This window comes from Theobroma umbraticum, unplaced genomic scaffold (assembly GCF_002168275.2).
Source record: "Theobroma umbraticum cultivar Fairchild unplaced genomic scaffold, ASM216827v3 scaffold_44.0, whole genome shotgun sequence".
Taxonomy (NCBI): domain Eukaryota; kingdom Viridiplantae; phylum Streptophyta; class Magnoliopsida; order Malvales; family Malvaceae; genus Theobroma; species Theobroma umbraticum.
The window spans coordinates 6,002,411-6,018,934 of record NW_018397255.1 but is presented as its reverse complement, the minus strand read 5'-3'; the positions used below and the strand labels follow the sequence as shown (position 1 = coordinate 6,018,934).

General features: G+C 31.7%; 1 protein-coding gene across 1 annotated transcript; it reads right to left on the bottom strand.

Annotated features, from left to right (window-relative positions):
- Window positions 1-579: 579 nt before the first annotated feature.
- On the bottom strand, window positions 580-9,733 carry LOC110409753 (TCP-1/cpn60 chaperonin family protein). Its single transcript, XM_021419206.2, has 14 exons — window positions 9,581-9,733; window positions 9,218-9,478; window positions 8,844-8,969; window positions 8,546-8,749; window positions 7,387-7,556; window positions 7,171-7,306; window positions 6,618-6,734; window positions 6,370-6,489; window positions 6,184-6,282; window positions 6,006-6,095; window positions 4,599-4,686; window positions 4,390-4,478; window positions 4,199-4,273; window positions 580-964 (listed from the first exon to the last, which is right to left on the bottom strand). The coding sequence occupies exons 1-14, from the start codon at window positions 9,593-9,595 to the stop codon at window positions 866-868; spliced, it is 1,689 nt and encodes a 562-aa protein (XP_021274881.1). The 5' UTR covers window positions 9,596-9,733; the 3' UTR covers window positions 580-865.
- Window positions 9,734-16,524: the final 6,791 nt, after the last annotated feature.

The following is a 16,524-nucleotide window of genomic DNA, read 5'->3' as shown; positions in this document are numbered from 1 at the left end:
TTGAAGGATTCTGGCTATTTTGGTCATGTTCACTTGGGGTTAGGTGTGTGTTGCCTTCAAGGCTTAGATATTTTAACGTCTTAAATGGGCGAAATTCTTTGTTAATACAGAAGAGAGCATTACACCGCCAATGTCAGATCTTTGTTGAATTCCTTTCACATAAAAAAAAAAAAATTAAAATTACGTCCGGATTTGAGGATCTCTGGTCACGTTTCATCCAACTTCACCACGAGCTAATATAAGCTCATGATGTGGGTAAATATAGCATACTTGAGAAACATTCAGATTGGACCTTTTGGGGGCAAATGATCCTCGTTAACTTTATGCCATTCACTGTCAAAAGCTAGATTTTGGGTCTGGGTAATTGTTAAACTGTTAATGTATACACTTTCTAAACACCCAAAAGAAAAAAGAAGTGAATTGTTCATTTTTAAAATTAATACCATCAGGAAAATTCACGACTAAATGAAGAAATCTTGCAATACATTGAAGTTCAATTCATATAACACCACCCACATCCGCTTCCTTTGCTTGGCAACCATAGCATTTCATCATCGTACCTATAGAAGGAATCAGCCCTCACAAAAATTCCTCTTGAGAAATAGATTTAAAAAACAAGTTTTAACTCCTACAGCAATCGAAAGGAGCAGCCACATTTCACGAAAAAGGCAATCAATCAAGGCAAAGTTTCCGCTATCCAGAAGGCACATCTGACTAGGCACCTTGACAATTTAGGCTTCATATGATAGTTCAATTTGCACCACACCAAAAACTGAATACAGGCAAAAGAACCTAATTAACTAAAAATCTTCTGTCATTTTGAATAGACAACCTTAACAGAATTTGGGTTACAAAAGTAGAAGGCTCATCGCCTCCTCATTCCTCGTCCACGGCCACGGAAACCACCTCCACGCCCTCTGCCAGCCATGGCACTTGCAGCAGCTTCTCCCTGTGCACTCTCCGACTGCAACAGTAAACACAGGAAACAGTGAAAAGGGCTGTACAGGTCAATTGCATTCGCAAACATTAGCATTCATAAGTGTGTTAAAAGGGCAATAATGTTACGTCATGGTGCAGTATTAGTAGAATTAAGGCTTTGTTTCAAAGCAAGGAGGTGAGTGGAAAAGGAAAAAGAACATAAATCCTCTTGCCATTTTCCATTGATATTCACAAACATCAAGTTTTCATATTGGAAAGCTAATTAGAGGGATGTTACTCAATGTTATGAAGGGTATTTTGGATGTTATCTTTTTTATCTCCACTTAGAGAGAATATAATGATAAAATAATACCATTTTCATTTTTTTCCCTCACTTTTCATTTCTATTATTTTTCATCTTTCCAAGTTGCACACCAATAGAGAGAAAAAATATTTTCCTATTCACTTTTCTCATCTCAATTTTCATCTTTTCATTTTCTCTGTAAGTGATAACAAAGTAAAGCCCAAGTACTCAGATTAAACAGATAAAACAATCGATAGCAGTCATCTATTTTCTCCCCCTCCTTCATTTATTTATATATCTTTTTGGCAGAAGTAAGAGGAGTGCAGCTGTGTGGAGGACTTTGGTAAGGTATGTGACCTAAATTAAACAAGTTTACATTTGATATTGTCAGTCAACCACAAAATGCCATTTCATTAATAAACAAAGTTAAAAGTTTATAGATTCCTAAAAATCAATATCAATAATTTTTTAACAATAATTTGTTAATAATTAATTAAATAAAAAATAAAATTATTTGACTTTATCTCTAACACTCTTTTACACTGCCTCCCTCAAACCCTCTCATGTTCTTCCTTTGCATGCAATTAAAAGGCAGAGGATTACTTATCAATCTTCTACTAAGGGATGAAGAAAGAGTGATTTATGAAGGTTCCCTAGAACGGCCAGGACTAAGGATGGATTTTGAAGAGATTTTTGTTGAGGAAGAAGAAAGGCGTGAAGTGAAACAAATGAAAAGCTCACTCATTATGCTTGTTGCGTTACTACTGCTGCTGTTGTTGATGCTAACACTTCGATGGGGTCTATCCAGATCCATTCTTTTTTAATTTTTGGGTTTACTGTGATAAGATCATATCAATAGAAAGAAGAACAAACAATAAAAAGAGTTAAGATTTAGAGAGATTTTTTTTTGTGGATAGTCCAGGAAAGAACATAAGAAATAATGGGTTTTTGTTTGTTTGATTGTAAGGTGGTGGGCTGCAAAGATTTATAGATAGAAGATTAATGGACGAGAACAATGCCTGTCTGCAGGGGAAGAACATGAGAGGGTTTTGATAGTGACGCCGCCATAGAGTTTTGGAGAAAACGTCAAATAATTTTTAATTTTTTATTTAATTAAACATTAAAAAGTTATTGATGTTTATTTTTAAGAACCTATAAACTTTTAATTTTGCTTATTAATGAGGTGACATTTTATGGTTACCTTACACACTGTTAGCGTATCAAATATAAATCCTAAAATAGACAATAAAAGCACAATTGTTCTTCAGCAAGTACCAGGTAAGGCATTGACACATTTTGATATATTTTTCTTGTAACACATTTCAATTTTGTTATAGATTTGACTGAACCAAGTCATTATCATGTGAATAAATTCAAAGAACAATTAAGCAAACACAAACTAAAAACTAATATGCGAAAATAAAATCCAATGACACATGGATTTATGCGGTTGGACACAAAAGCTGTATCCACAGGTAAGACAACAAGAAATTTTTACCATAATCAAGAGATGATGAAGATTACATCAACGTTTGATCATCGAAACTAATTCGACAATCATGATACCCTAAACCCCAAGAGCTCTGGCTCTCAATCTCTCGATTCTTTTCTGCTTGAAAACAAACCCAAGACCATAAATGAGATTTCTCTCTATATCTCATTATTTTTGCTCTCCCCAAAATGCCATTAATGAGCCTTTAACATGTAAAAATAGAACAAATGAGAGCAAAAGTGTCATATTAGGAGAAAAGCGGAAAAGAAAGCGATGTGGATTATCAAGTTGAATTTTCAATCACAAACTTCCAAAAATCTCCACCTCTAGGTGGCCATTGAAACCCATACTAGAGTAGAATTCAATAGTTTAAGAGTCATTAAATGCACCTGGGAAAGAGCAAAAAAAAAAGATAAATAAAATGAGATTTCTCAATTTTGAGACAAATCTCATTTGCAATCTCAAGTCTAGTTTTGGCTACAAAAATACTAGAGACTTTTGAGAGTTTGAGAGTTTGAGAGCAAAATCTGAATGTAATCTTCATCTACTTTTGGTTATCATGAAATTTCTCATCTCCACTTAAGAGTATAAGCAAGTCACTCATGAGCTACTTGGGCTTGGATCTATCAATACTCAGAGCTACACTAGTTCATTGTCAACCTCAGGCTCAAGCTCCAATTGCTCAAGTAACAACTCCAACCAAGTTTGAGTTTTTCAATACTCGACTCAAGTGGCTTCCAAGCTTAATACTTTCTGATATTTGATACACTCACAAATTATATATTATATTTGGTTGCATGTTTTTAAATTCATTTTATGTTTTGAATTTGAGCTCAAGCTGAGTAGAGAGTTGAGCTCCTTGTATTAGATAATGATCATCTTGCCTTAATCCAATCAAGCTCTAGTAGCTACGGATTCACAGTTCCATTTGCCTTATTAAGCAGTTCAAGAACAGAAAAAGTCTTCCTGAATTATGAGGCTTGATTTAACATGGGTTTGACATTTGGACAAATTCCAAATACCACAAAATTTTATATAAAATGTTTGTTAGTTTTCTAACATATTTGAACAACGAAATGAAGCATGAGGGCCCTCCTCCACAGTAGTTCACAATAAATTCAGATTATGTTGCTCTATTTGTTAGCAGCCAAATTTAAACTATAGATTGCCTTTGGTGTTTGATTGTATATTGCACTTGTACCCTTCCTCAAGAACAATTATCAAAAAATTCCTACTAATAAAATTTGACCCAAAGTGTGGGGCCCAATAACCCATTAAAATTTTGACCTACAAAACTTTACAAAAGAAGAGGGGGGGATTTATGATCACCATAAAGGGACCAAATTCTGAATTTTCAAAGCATTTTTGTCCACAAACACTTGAGCAATATAGAGTAAATAGATCATATTGACAGGAAAAAATGACACCACAAAATATAAAAATCATGCATATAACTTCTTAGACAGGGAACAGCATGGTATTACCTTGGGATTCTTTACAGTCTCATCCACACTTAAAATAAGACAAGCAGCCTCAGTTGCAGCATTGATGGCATTGATCTGTCAGCAAACGTTTTAGATACCAGAGGCACAAAATTCATGCAGTTAAGATTAGCAAAAAACTAAAAAGGACATCATTAAATAAGCAATTGTTAGTTTGAAATTTGTCAAGCCACCTTTACAACTGATGGCTCCCAGACAAAGTTTGCAAATGAATCTGCTATTCCACCAGTGTTGATGTCCACCCCGTAAGGCGCACCCTCACCTGTCCAAAACCTCATAGTGTTAAAAAGAATCCTTTCACTGATAACAATGGGAAGCAAATGAAATATATATATATATATATATGTATGTATAAAGAGAAAACTTGGGAAAGAATGGCAACCAGAAGGAAGTGCATGCTTCTGCCTTAATTTGTTCAGCACATCAGTTGCATCAAATCCAGCATTGTCACACAGCTGCCGTGGGATAACCTGCAGCATGAGAAGATAAATCATATGCAAGAGTTTTCATTTTGATAGAGAATTTCAAGGTGAAGTCACATGCTTGAGCATTAGAAAGGCAATGCCAAATCCTTCTCTCTCATCCCTCTTCCCCACCCACACATTTGCACAAAACTAATCATAAGCATGAACGAACACAAGCTGCAAAGCATGCACCATTTGTCTTAATCATGTCGTGTAAACATAGGGTATAAACAGTTATATAGGTAATCACAAACACAACACGATTAATTAAACATGTCAATATCCTAAATGCGAATATGGATACATTTATTAAACGTGTAACACAACACGCCTAGCACGTTTATTAAACAGGTAAAGTTAAATTTTATATGACACAATATGATTTATAATCTGTTTAAACGATTAACACAGATAACACAATTAAATTAAAATGCATACAATTACAAATGAAACGTAACTTCATTAATCATATTTTAAACTAATAATCATAAAAACAATTATAACAAAACAGCAATACCATCAAGCATAATAAAATCCACCACCACCATCATCAACCATAATAAAAGAAAAAGCTAACCTAACCTCGGAATGTCACATAAAGAAACCCACAACTCAGATGTAATTTTTTTAATCAAATTAACTTTTTTTAATCACTACTGAGACAATTTTTAGCCCCACAAATACCAGATATTCAACAAGTCCAATTAAAGTTCATTGAAGTATAATGGTACCTTCCAAATATATTGTCCTTGTGATTAAAAATTACTTACATACATTGAGGAAGTCATAATATGGTTGTATGATATTGTGATCTAAAAATGAATGCAAATATAAGCAACTACACTCAGTTTTATAAAGTAACATGGGTAAACTATCAAATTTGCTCATAGATATGTCAAGTACACCATTTCTCTGGTAATTATTCATACAATAGGCTCTCCCCTTGACATCAAAACGAATTAAACTGTGTATCCAAGTTCAAGAAAAATATAGTTCACAAGGTTCAGCAAAATTAAGCTGTACTTCAGCATAAAGTCAGTATTTGGCATGTCTACATCTGTGTATGTATGTCTGGGTATACAAGTACAGATGTTTGTATAAAATATTTTAAAAACAACTTTAATAAGTTTTCTCCAAGCAAAAAATCAGTTAATCCTGAACCATAAACATTAGATTAAGACCACAATGACTTCAATATAACATCAAACTAAACTCAATTTCCAAACACTGTGTACTGATCACTCCCATGGTTTTAACGACTAGAGACATGAGCCAAATCTGTGGGCAATCAAAAGGAAGAAAACACCAAGGGCTACAACACCTACCTCAAGAGCTTTTGCATAAGAGTTAATAAAAAGTTGAGACTTCCCAGCTATTGTTCGTGCATGCTGCCTCAAGTATCGACTTATCTCCATCTGCCACCAAAGGCAAATTTTAAACATCAAAAACCTAAATTGTCTTCAAACATACTTAAACATTTCACTAGTTATCATAAACACATACATCTATTGCACCCCCTCCAGCAACTACAGTAGAGTTCTTCAAAGCTCTTCTAACAATCATAATTGCATCATGTAAACTCCTCTCCGCCTCTTCAATGAACTGAAAATAATAATGCACATGATATACAGCATCAGCATGAAAACCGAAACACATTCAGTAATTTCACTAGTTAGAATAATGAAAGACCTGGTCAGCTCCACCACGAAGAACTATAGTGGCTGTCCGTCCTGATGGGCAACCACTGAATATATTAAACCTCTCATTTCCAACCTGCCTTTCCTCAAAAACCTCACATGTCCCCAAAACCTTCAGAACAAACACAGTAGAAATTTAAATAAGAAGTTCAAAGGAAGGTAATTGAACAGTATTTGTCAGTGTAAACTTGGAAACTACAAAGATGGCTGCATTTCAACAAACATAATGCGAGTTGCTACCTCATCAATTATGTTGTTAACAGATGTTTGTATGGTTCCACCAGTTGCAGCAGCAACCCGTTGAAGATCTTCCTCAGCTACACGACCAGCACAGAAAATATCTCTATCTGCAAAATACTGTAAACAAATAAAGCATTCATGTGAATTATACTTGACAGGGAGAGAGAGAGGACTTAATCATGATTACTGACAAACATCACTCTTCAAATTCTATGCAAAATTATCAGTTGAGATAACATAGGGGATAGAAAGAAATAGTTATGTATGGAATCAAAAAGTGTTAAATCACATCAACATGGACATAACTACATTTTCTTTTTGACAATGCACAACTCTAAGCACTCATACAAGCAGGTATCAAAGCAACTAGAAACAAAAAGGACATAGGTCTCTCAAAAAACTTATTTTGACAACCATGCCAATGGAGTAACTCAATTAGTCACAACATAACCAACAAAGGAAAAGAGAGTTATGTCGATGGTGGTAGTTATCAACACTTATAGAGACAAGGACAAAGAAATGTAGTATCTACAATCAAGGCAAAATCTCACACCTGTGTCGCCAGATCACCAATAGCCAACCGTGAGAGAACAACTTTTGCACCACTCTTCACACATTTATCCAACTTGTCATAAATGATATTCCATTCTGCATCAACAATTGATTGATATTGGGATGGATCTGAAAGTCTGTGGCAGATAAATGGAAGGTAGAGTCAATAGCCAATTATGAAAAAAGAATTAAAATGAATGGCAGCGAAAACTCCTACCTTATCTCAGCATTTTCTTTCTCAGATTTCAGTTCCAACTCAACATTTAACAAAAGTATCTTGGGATTCAGAAACTTCTTTGGCTGCTGTTCGAAACCCGCATATGAAAATGTCTTTTTAAAGGCAACACCATTAACCAAAAAGGAGTCACGCATGGTACCACCTGGAACCTGTTAAAGAAACCAAAATATTAATCAATTTGTTACATGACACAATGACAAGTAATACAAGAAACAAGACAGAAAATTTGACTGGAATGTTCCTAGCATTCATGAATCAAAGGAATCTCATTTTAGAGGCAATGCCACAGTCATAAGTAGTATTAAAATATTTTAAGAAAAAAAGGAAGGGGACTTCCCCACCCCAACCCTATCCCACACCTTCAGACTCTTGGCCACCATGCCAGATTCATCATTTGACATTAGTCATTAGTCCAATAAATTCATGGATCAGACCATCTGAAGTTGCCCCCACCTATGGATCAACCACAAATAATATCTCCATTGCACACACAAAATTCACTTCCTCAATGGAAAGAAATCAAAAGGCAATCAACTAGCTCAATAGCTTTAGCTATAATAAAAATAGGCTGAGACCCTAATTGCAATATAGTGTTTTAGAGGCTAGCCTTCTTATCCTATATCATGAAAGCTGCCTCTCAGCCTGAAGTACTAGAAGAGATTTAATTTTAAATTTTTACCTTCAGAAAACATACATTACATCAATCCAAGCACATGTCACTTCATATCCAGCCATAATTGCATTTTCTAGAGTTCTCAGTAACTGATTGTATTATGAACCCAAAAAGGTCATTTATAAAGTTAATTTTCCCAGATTTTGGACCTTATAAAAGTTTCTCCATAAAAGTAGATACAAATTCATGCCAACCTCAATTCCTAAACATACCATAGCAACATTTACACTTACATGATACTAAAACACCAACAGATGAGAGTCTACACATAAGGAACAGCCAAGGGCTATACTCAGCTGGAACAGTAAGATAGTGCAATATAACGCACATCGGGTCCAAAATCCATGATTTTCCAGATTAAATAAGGTGTGGTACCTTTTCCAAAAGACTTTCAAGGACAAATAACTGAAAAAGGAAAAAAGCTAATAACAAATTGAAAATAAGGCATGACAAACAGGAGTCTACCTTCTTAACTCCAATCAAATTTAACCTATCATCATTGCCAATAGCAATAACAGCATCCACAACCATTGACGCAAAGAACTCCTTTTCTCCACCAATGAGTTTTGAAGAGAGTGTTGTTGCAGCACATTTAGCTAATAAGCTTTTCTTCTCTTCTAGACTTTTCCCCTCTATGCTGACAGCTAGTTCTTTGACCTTCTCAATTGCCTGTCCATCGTGTACAACATTGCACGTAAATAGACACATAAGACCAAGGCAACATCTAAACCATGAAAAGGGGAAAATAACACAAAAGGCTCACCAAATAGCAAGCAGTTCGATAACTCCGAATGAGATTTTGAGGGTGGACTCCATCCTCTACAAAAGGCTTGGCCTCTTTTAAAAACTCCCCTGCTAGTAGTACAACAGTTGTAGTTCCATCACCAACCTGCAAGACGCACAAACCATACTCTCAAAATCATGTAAATGGTACGAAAAAATAGTGGATCTTGACATCATCAACATCCCCTATGAGATGCCCGAAGCCAAACTGACCAAAACCAACTCAAAATTAAAATCCCAGTTTACTAAAGAAAACCCGTTGTTCATATCCTAAATGAACTCTACTTTAACTGAAAATTGAGAAATGATATGGAATCTACAACAAGAAGGAAAAAGAATGGGGCGAAGAATGACCTCTGAATCCTGAGACTTGGCGATATCGACGAGGATCTTGGCGGCAGGGTGGACGATATCGAGAAGCTTCATTATGGTGGCGCCGTCATTGGAAATGGTGACGTTCCCTTTGTCATCGTGGATGAGCTTGTCCATACCCCTGGGACCCAGGGTTGTTCTAACCACGTCAGCGACGGCGGTGCAAGCGTTTATGTTGCTGATGAGCTGAGCCTTACCCTGGGACGTATCGGTCCCTTCTTTCAAAAGAATGATTTGGGGTTGCTGCAACGAAAAGAGAGAAACAAATTTGGTATCAGTCAAAAAATAGATTCAAGATGTCAAACGAATGCATATGAAGATGAGTGAAGAGGAGGGTGAAGTTACCAGCATGGCTGCCATTGTAGCTAGGGTTTTGCTAGTTCTTTTAGGTGGAAGAAAGGAGCAGAGTGGGAGAGGAAGAGTGTTCTGCTTCTTCCTTGAGCTTTGCTAGGGGTTTAGTTTTTAAAGGGTTTCCCTTTTAAGGTAAAAAGGGTTGAATTTGGGTGTAGAAATGGCGTGTCATAAATTACGGAGTTGGATTCTCCCATTTCAGCATTGAGCCCTGTCACATGGAGTTTGATTTTGGGCCTTAATTGGGCTCCTTCTTTTTTTTTTCCTAATATTCCCTTTCCTCTTTTATTATCTTTTATCATGGATGAACAAGATCATTCATAAACAAATTTTGTAATATGAAACAATAGTTTATAAAGTTTCATTACAAAAAAAAAATGGGGCTTGAAATTTCTAATGTCCTTTTTCTTTTTGTTAAAGTGTGCAAAATAATATTTTTCATAATAATTCTTATCTAATTTTGAAATTCTATATCATTAAAATGAGTATTAAAATACACCCAAATGTTTGACTTATTGATTAATATATGAAAGTATGAATTCAAATCCCATATCTTTCAAAAGTGATAGTATTAAAACAATTTTGTAATTTTATGTAACTTGGAAAGATATTCTCAATTATGAAATCATATTCTATGATTGTTGTCCTATGAGTACCAAATAATTGTAAGAGATCTTGAAAGTTACAAAGATTGTTCTAACAAATTGATCCGCTGTGTAATATCATTGGATATGTTCTCGTTTGAAATGTTTACAGAGAAATAAATAATTATGTTAATGTACTTACAAAAATGGAGTGAATAAAAATGAAATATTTGTGACTTGACATTGATTGATTGGATGATAGTTTTTGAAATTGTTTTGGTGTAAGTAAAAATTCGAGAGTGCTTGATTTTGTGTTTCATTTTATTTATATTAGAAATGTATTCGGAGCATTGCATATGGATACAATTATATATGTTGTAATAATTATATTTATCATATTTTTCATTCTATAACTTTTTATAGATGAAAACTAAAGTAAGTCTGATATTAAAATTTATATATACAAAATGTTATAGTTGATAGTGAAAAATGTAAAACAATATTACAACAATTAATAATTTTATTTATTGATTGTTAGTTTGGTTACAAAAAGAGATGTCTATAAACAAAAGTCAATATAAGACTTTAGCAAAGCTTTACAAAAGATGCATTCTTTTGCGCCTTTTTGAAGTAGTGTGTCAATGTTCTACCACTACTCTAAGAATATATAAAAATATAGTGATAGTGTGCAATAAAATATGAAACTTTGTGATTAGGCAATTATTTAAAGCTAATAGTAATTGATAATGGGCTTCAAACCATAGAACTTCATATTAAAGATATTGGATATTTTGTTTGGAATCATAGCACTACAAATCAAAGATAAAAGTAGTGGACATCAAGTAGATATTATTACATATCAAGCATATCAAGCATTATAATTAAAACTATAATACCTTAGATCAAGGATATTAAGCATTATGTTTGAAAATGTAACACTATAAATCAAGGATATAATTAAGCAATATCAAGGATATCATCTATTTTGCTTGGAACTGTAATACCTATATCAAGAATATCAAGTATTAAGCTTGAAACCTTAGTATTACAGATCAAGGATATTAAACATAATAATTTGAACTATATAGATCAAGGATATTAAGCATTATGCTTAGTCCCATAATACTCTATATTAAGGATATCATTTATTATGCTTAGAATTGTAGTACTATAGATCAAGAATATTTAATATATATCAAGTAGATATCATGACATAGTAAGGATATCATCTATTATGCTTGGTATTATAGGATCCCAAATTAAAGATACTAGACATTATGCTTAGAATTGTAACACTACAAATCAAAAATAATTAAGTAGATGAATCAATGACAAATCAAGAACATCAAACATTATAATTGAAACTATAACACATCAGATTAAGGATGTCAAGCATTACATAAATCAACAAATTCGAAACACAACAAAACTAATTTACTCACATTTCAATTTCAAATACACGCAAAACAAAAATTTATTGGTAGTCGAAACCGCAAAGAATGACCTTTGAAAGCAAAACACTTTGAGCTGAAGAAAAAAGAAACTAAAAACAACTTTGTAAAGAACGAAAGAAAGTACGAAGAGTTGAGCAAAGCAGGTACGATCAAACAACCGAAAGGAAAAAACGAGGGAAGAAAACTTTGAAAAAGTCAAAAATATTTAAAATTAAAATATTTAAAACAATAAAGGCCAAATTTAAGATGTACTAGAGAATGCCCCCGTTACGCAGCAGGGTTTGTAAAATTTTGTAAATTATTGGTGAAAAAAATTTATTAGAGAAAAATGATATTTTTATATAAGGTGTTTGTATAAAATTTTCTCAAATGATATACAAATATGATGAATTGATATAGAAAAATTGTTTATAAGGGTAAACAATTGAAATAGTAACCGATACAATTAATAACAGACGAAGGTTGTGTCATGATATTGAGTGAGTTATATATCAGAAAATTAAAAATGAATGCTATAGTGGTCTTTGTAGACTTATATGATTAAAAAGTGCCATGTTGTGACAAAATAAAGAAAAAGAGAGAGATTTTTGCTATGTTTACAGACAACACTATGAGAAAGAAAATGTTACGTAGTATATAACAAAAAGTTATTTATCAACAATAAATTGATATACTCAACAAAGGTTTCTATGCACAAAATTACAGTGCAAAGTAATAAATGATATTGTAATCATTTTATATATACATTGGTAGAGAAAACAGTTTTAAACAACAGAAAAACAGAAAAACAGTTTCAAAGGCAGAGATAATGAATCCAAATTCATTGAAAGTGGAACAAAAAAAATCCTTTTGGATGATTTCATATAAGGAAGAGAAAACTTGGTAATAACCCAAATTGATCAAAAGAAATAGAGGCTTCCAACTTTAACTAAGGTTAACGATGATCTCTCATTATGGTTAATCAGATATAGGTTTTGGAATAATGTAGCTTTCATTAGCATTACAAGAATCAGAGAGAAACGTTACTTAGTATTTAATAGTTGCAAAGAAGATGCACATGAGGACAGTTTAAGCATGGTATTTGAATTATATAAAATTTAGACGTTAAGAACGAAGACAACTCTTAATAAAAATTTCATAATCTTCAAAGGCAATAATTGGTTGTGTAAGGTTGATCAAATTATTAATCGTACTCTTAAATGATAAAAAAAATATGTAGCAAATATAGATTTTTATAGGAAAATGACAAATTAAGATGTAACAATGATTAAACATTCTCATGTCAATAATCTATTTTTCTGATCTACATGACTATTAAGATATATAGGCCCAAAAATATACTAAACATAAGTAACAGTTGTTTAAAGAAGAAAATACAAAAGCCATTGAAAATAATCAAATATAAATCAATGCAAACAATATGAGAGAATAACAACAAAAAGTATAACAAACTTTAACAACAATAACCCTAATGTAGTCAATTTGAGTCATAGTTGGGAACAGAGACTAATGAACAAAAATTTATCAATGATAAGACCAAAACGTTGGAAAAAAAGAAATAGGTTTACCAATGTAAGATGTCATGAATTCCTAATTGCTTTAAAAAACGACTACAGATAATATGTATTTAAGAAATTTTGGAACAACTTTTATAACGGCAGATTTCTCATATTTGAAAAAGACATCAAACTTAATCAATAGCAGTAAAAATCCAGTAAAGAATAAAAGAGATAGATGACTCAATCTAAGAGCAACAGATAAATAATAACCACTTTTATGAATCGAGAAAATGTTTATATCAACTTTCATATCAATCCATTCATTTAATATAATAAATTTGAACAGAAGTTAAAAGGTCTCTGTTTTGAGGTTCACACTTATTTCGATGGTAAAAATAATCTTTGATCTTCCTTTAGGTTTAGGTTATTTACTAACTTTTATTAGTAATTTCTTTTTCCAAAATACGATACTCAAAAATATAAAAGCAACTCTGTAACAAAAATATTGTTTGATCTCCAGTACTTTGACATCAGGAGCAATGTCTTTGTTAAGTATCGTTCTGATTTGCTAAACAACCACTTTTAATAAAATTTGAGAATTTATTATGCATGAAACAAATTTTATACCAATAATCATAACAATCAATGCATTAACAGTTATAAAATTTATTTTATTTAATAATGCGTTCTCTTCTAATTGTATTATTTTAACAATGGTTGTGCTATCAAGGAACGGTCCAAATTTTGACTAGAAGAAATCGTTTTTGTTGATAAAGGAGGAAGAGGCTGACCTGCGATCTGCGAAAGATAATGAGTCTAGATAAACTATGGTTTGTTGTGGATCTTTTGATTTTAAATAGAGAATCTTCTTGCAAGCATGAGATTGATTTTTAGTGTGCCTTTGTCTATCAACTAATTCTTCCTTTAACAACAAAAACGTTTTTTTTTTAGTAGAAAAAAGACCATCATTGACAGCAGAAACCATTAGTAAACTTAACAAATTGTAAAAAGCATAAGTTGACGGTAAGAATTATTAGTATATTTATGTAGGATGTTAACGACAATATAGCATCAAAACAATTATTTATTTTTTAAATGAGTTACTTTTAATAGGTTAGCTTTGTCAAATCTATTAGAGTGAGAAATAATTACTTTTTTTGCTTATATTGTTAAAGTTTTTAGATTTAAACAATTCTATTTTGTTGTATGTATTTTATTTGCAACAAACTTATTAATACTAACGAAGAAAACATCAAAAAAATAATAACAAATCGCATAAAAAATAATTAAACAGGGTAGTAAAACAAAAAAAAAAAGCAAATAAAAGAAGGAACGGCAAAAATGAAAATAGACGAATAGAAAAGGTGAAAAATCTCAAGGCACTTTATAGATATACTAATTGCTTGCCTTAACACCAAGCCATAAATAATTGCAGATGCTAGAGAAAAGAATAATAGCTCAATCTCATGTTCGTATGACCATAGAGTAATAACATAAATCAGGTACCAGTTTGAAAATATAGTCAATGATCTTGGAATGAACAACAAAATAAAAAAATGTCTCATTTACTTGTTCAACAAAATATTAAAGAGTTTGGAATTTTTAGTGACAGAATTGAATTATATGATACAGAATCTCATTTTAAAGACATGAAGTGGAAAGAATCTGGGAGTATTCTCATAGAGGATAGCATGTTGTTGAGAAGAAATAGCTAAAACAAAAGTTGAAACTTACATGATAATTATCCAAGTAATCACATGGACGGTACGAAAAAAACATCTCAATTAGAAATTAAACTTTTTAATAGCGGCATAATTGAAAACTTTGATAAACTAAACAATCAAAGTCAAATTACAAATCCATTTGAATTGATATCCAATATACCTTTTCATATTTGTATTTTAAATATAGACATTTCTCTTTTGAAGATGTTAAAATTTAAGAAATTCTGTTTTTGTACTTCTTCATCGTCAAACCAGGCTTATGATAGAAGTATGTTAGATTTATTTTAAAATTAATGAGTTTGGTTTCAATTTTTACATATATTTAGGCTAGTTTTAAACTATATCAATTAATATTGTATTCGATTTTCAAATATTTGGGTGTCAAGGTTATATTCTATATTTTACATTTTATTAAAGTTTTGTTTAGTTATAAGTATTTAGGTAGTCTTAGTTTCAATGAGCTTTTGGATGATAAGTATTCGAAATTTTGAGTTAAAAAGATGATTATAAAGCAAATATAAATCAAGAGAAAAGAAATATCGAATTACATACATATCTAGAGAAAAGATTAGGAATAGAATTGATTTGACACAATAAATGCACACTAATATTTCAAAAAAAACCAAATAGAACTTGACAAACCAAAAACCATTAAACCCAATTATCTAAAGCTAGCAAGATTTAAATTGTATAAAACATAACTTGGGCTTAGTACTCAACAATAAATACAGCACCCCTGCAAAACAAAAAGAAAATGACAATAGAAATCAATAAGAAAAACCATGTTAGTATAGTTCTAAAACTCATGAGTAAATATGTAAAATGCAGGTCAAAGACCAAATTACTAATGAAATCAATCTAAAAGAACTTCATTCATTTTTATTATTGAAAAAAAGCCTATAAATATGACTAAACATATAACTTCAGTCTACTCAAGTATTAATATGAACTCTAACATCATAACCAACTCCAAAGAAATAAATATAAAACGTATAAAGAAAAACTATTATTGTTGTTATAAGTACTAAGAGACAAACTGAAGGAGAGTTTCCTACACAAAATAAAAAAGAAAAAAATTAATATAGAAAGCCATGAAAGCATACAAACTAATATATCATTTCTAATAAGTGTAAAACAAAAAAAAAATCATGCAAAATATAATATTCTGTAAAACATAACTTGAGCTTAGTACTCAATAATAAATACAACACCCATGCAAAACAAAAAGAAAATGACAAAAGAAATCAATAAGAGAAATCATATTGCTATAGTTCTAAAACTCATAAGTAAATGTATAAAATACAGATCAAAGACCAAATTACTAATAAAATTGATTTAAAAGAATATCATTCGATCTTATTATTGAAAAGAAGCCTATATATATGACTAAACATATAACTTCAGTTTACTCAAACATTAATATGAACTCTAACATCATAACCAGCAAACTAAAACAGAGTTTCCTACACAAAATAAAAAAGAGAAAAAAATTAATATAAAAAGGCATGAAAGTATAGAAATTAATATATCATTTATAATAAGTGTAAAACAAAAAAAAAACATGCGTTCACATATTAGTCTATTTGCAAGAAACGTTTATAGACAATCACATATTATATTTTAATAGAAAGATTACATTTTCATATGAAAAGACAGAGGGAGCAATTTGAAGCCATT

What these genes read in the sequence shown, in the direction of transcription:
- LOC110409753 (XM_021419206.2), bottom strand. An exon ending in CCAAGTCTCAGGATTCAGAG is followed by an intron (nt 8,970 to 9,217) that starts GTCATTCTTCGC and finishes TGCGTCTTGCAG; the next exon opens with GTTGGTGATGGAACTACAAC. An exon ending in ATTTGATTGGAGTTAAGAAG is followed by an intron (nt 7,557 to 8,545) that starts GTAGACTCCTGT and finishes TTTCTTTAACAG; the next exon opens with GTTCCAGGTGGTACCATGCG.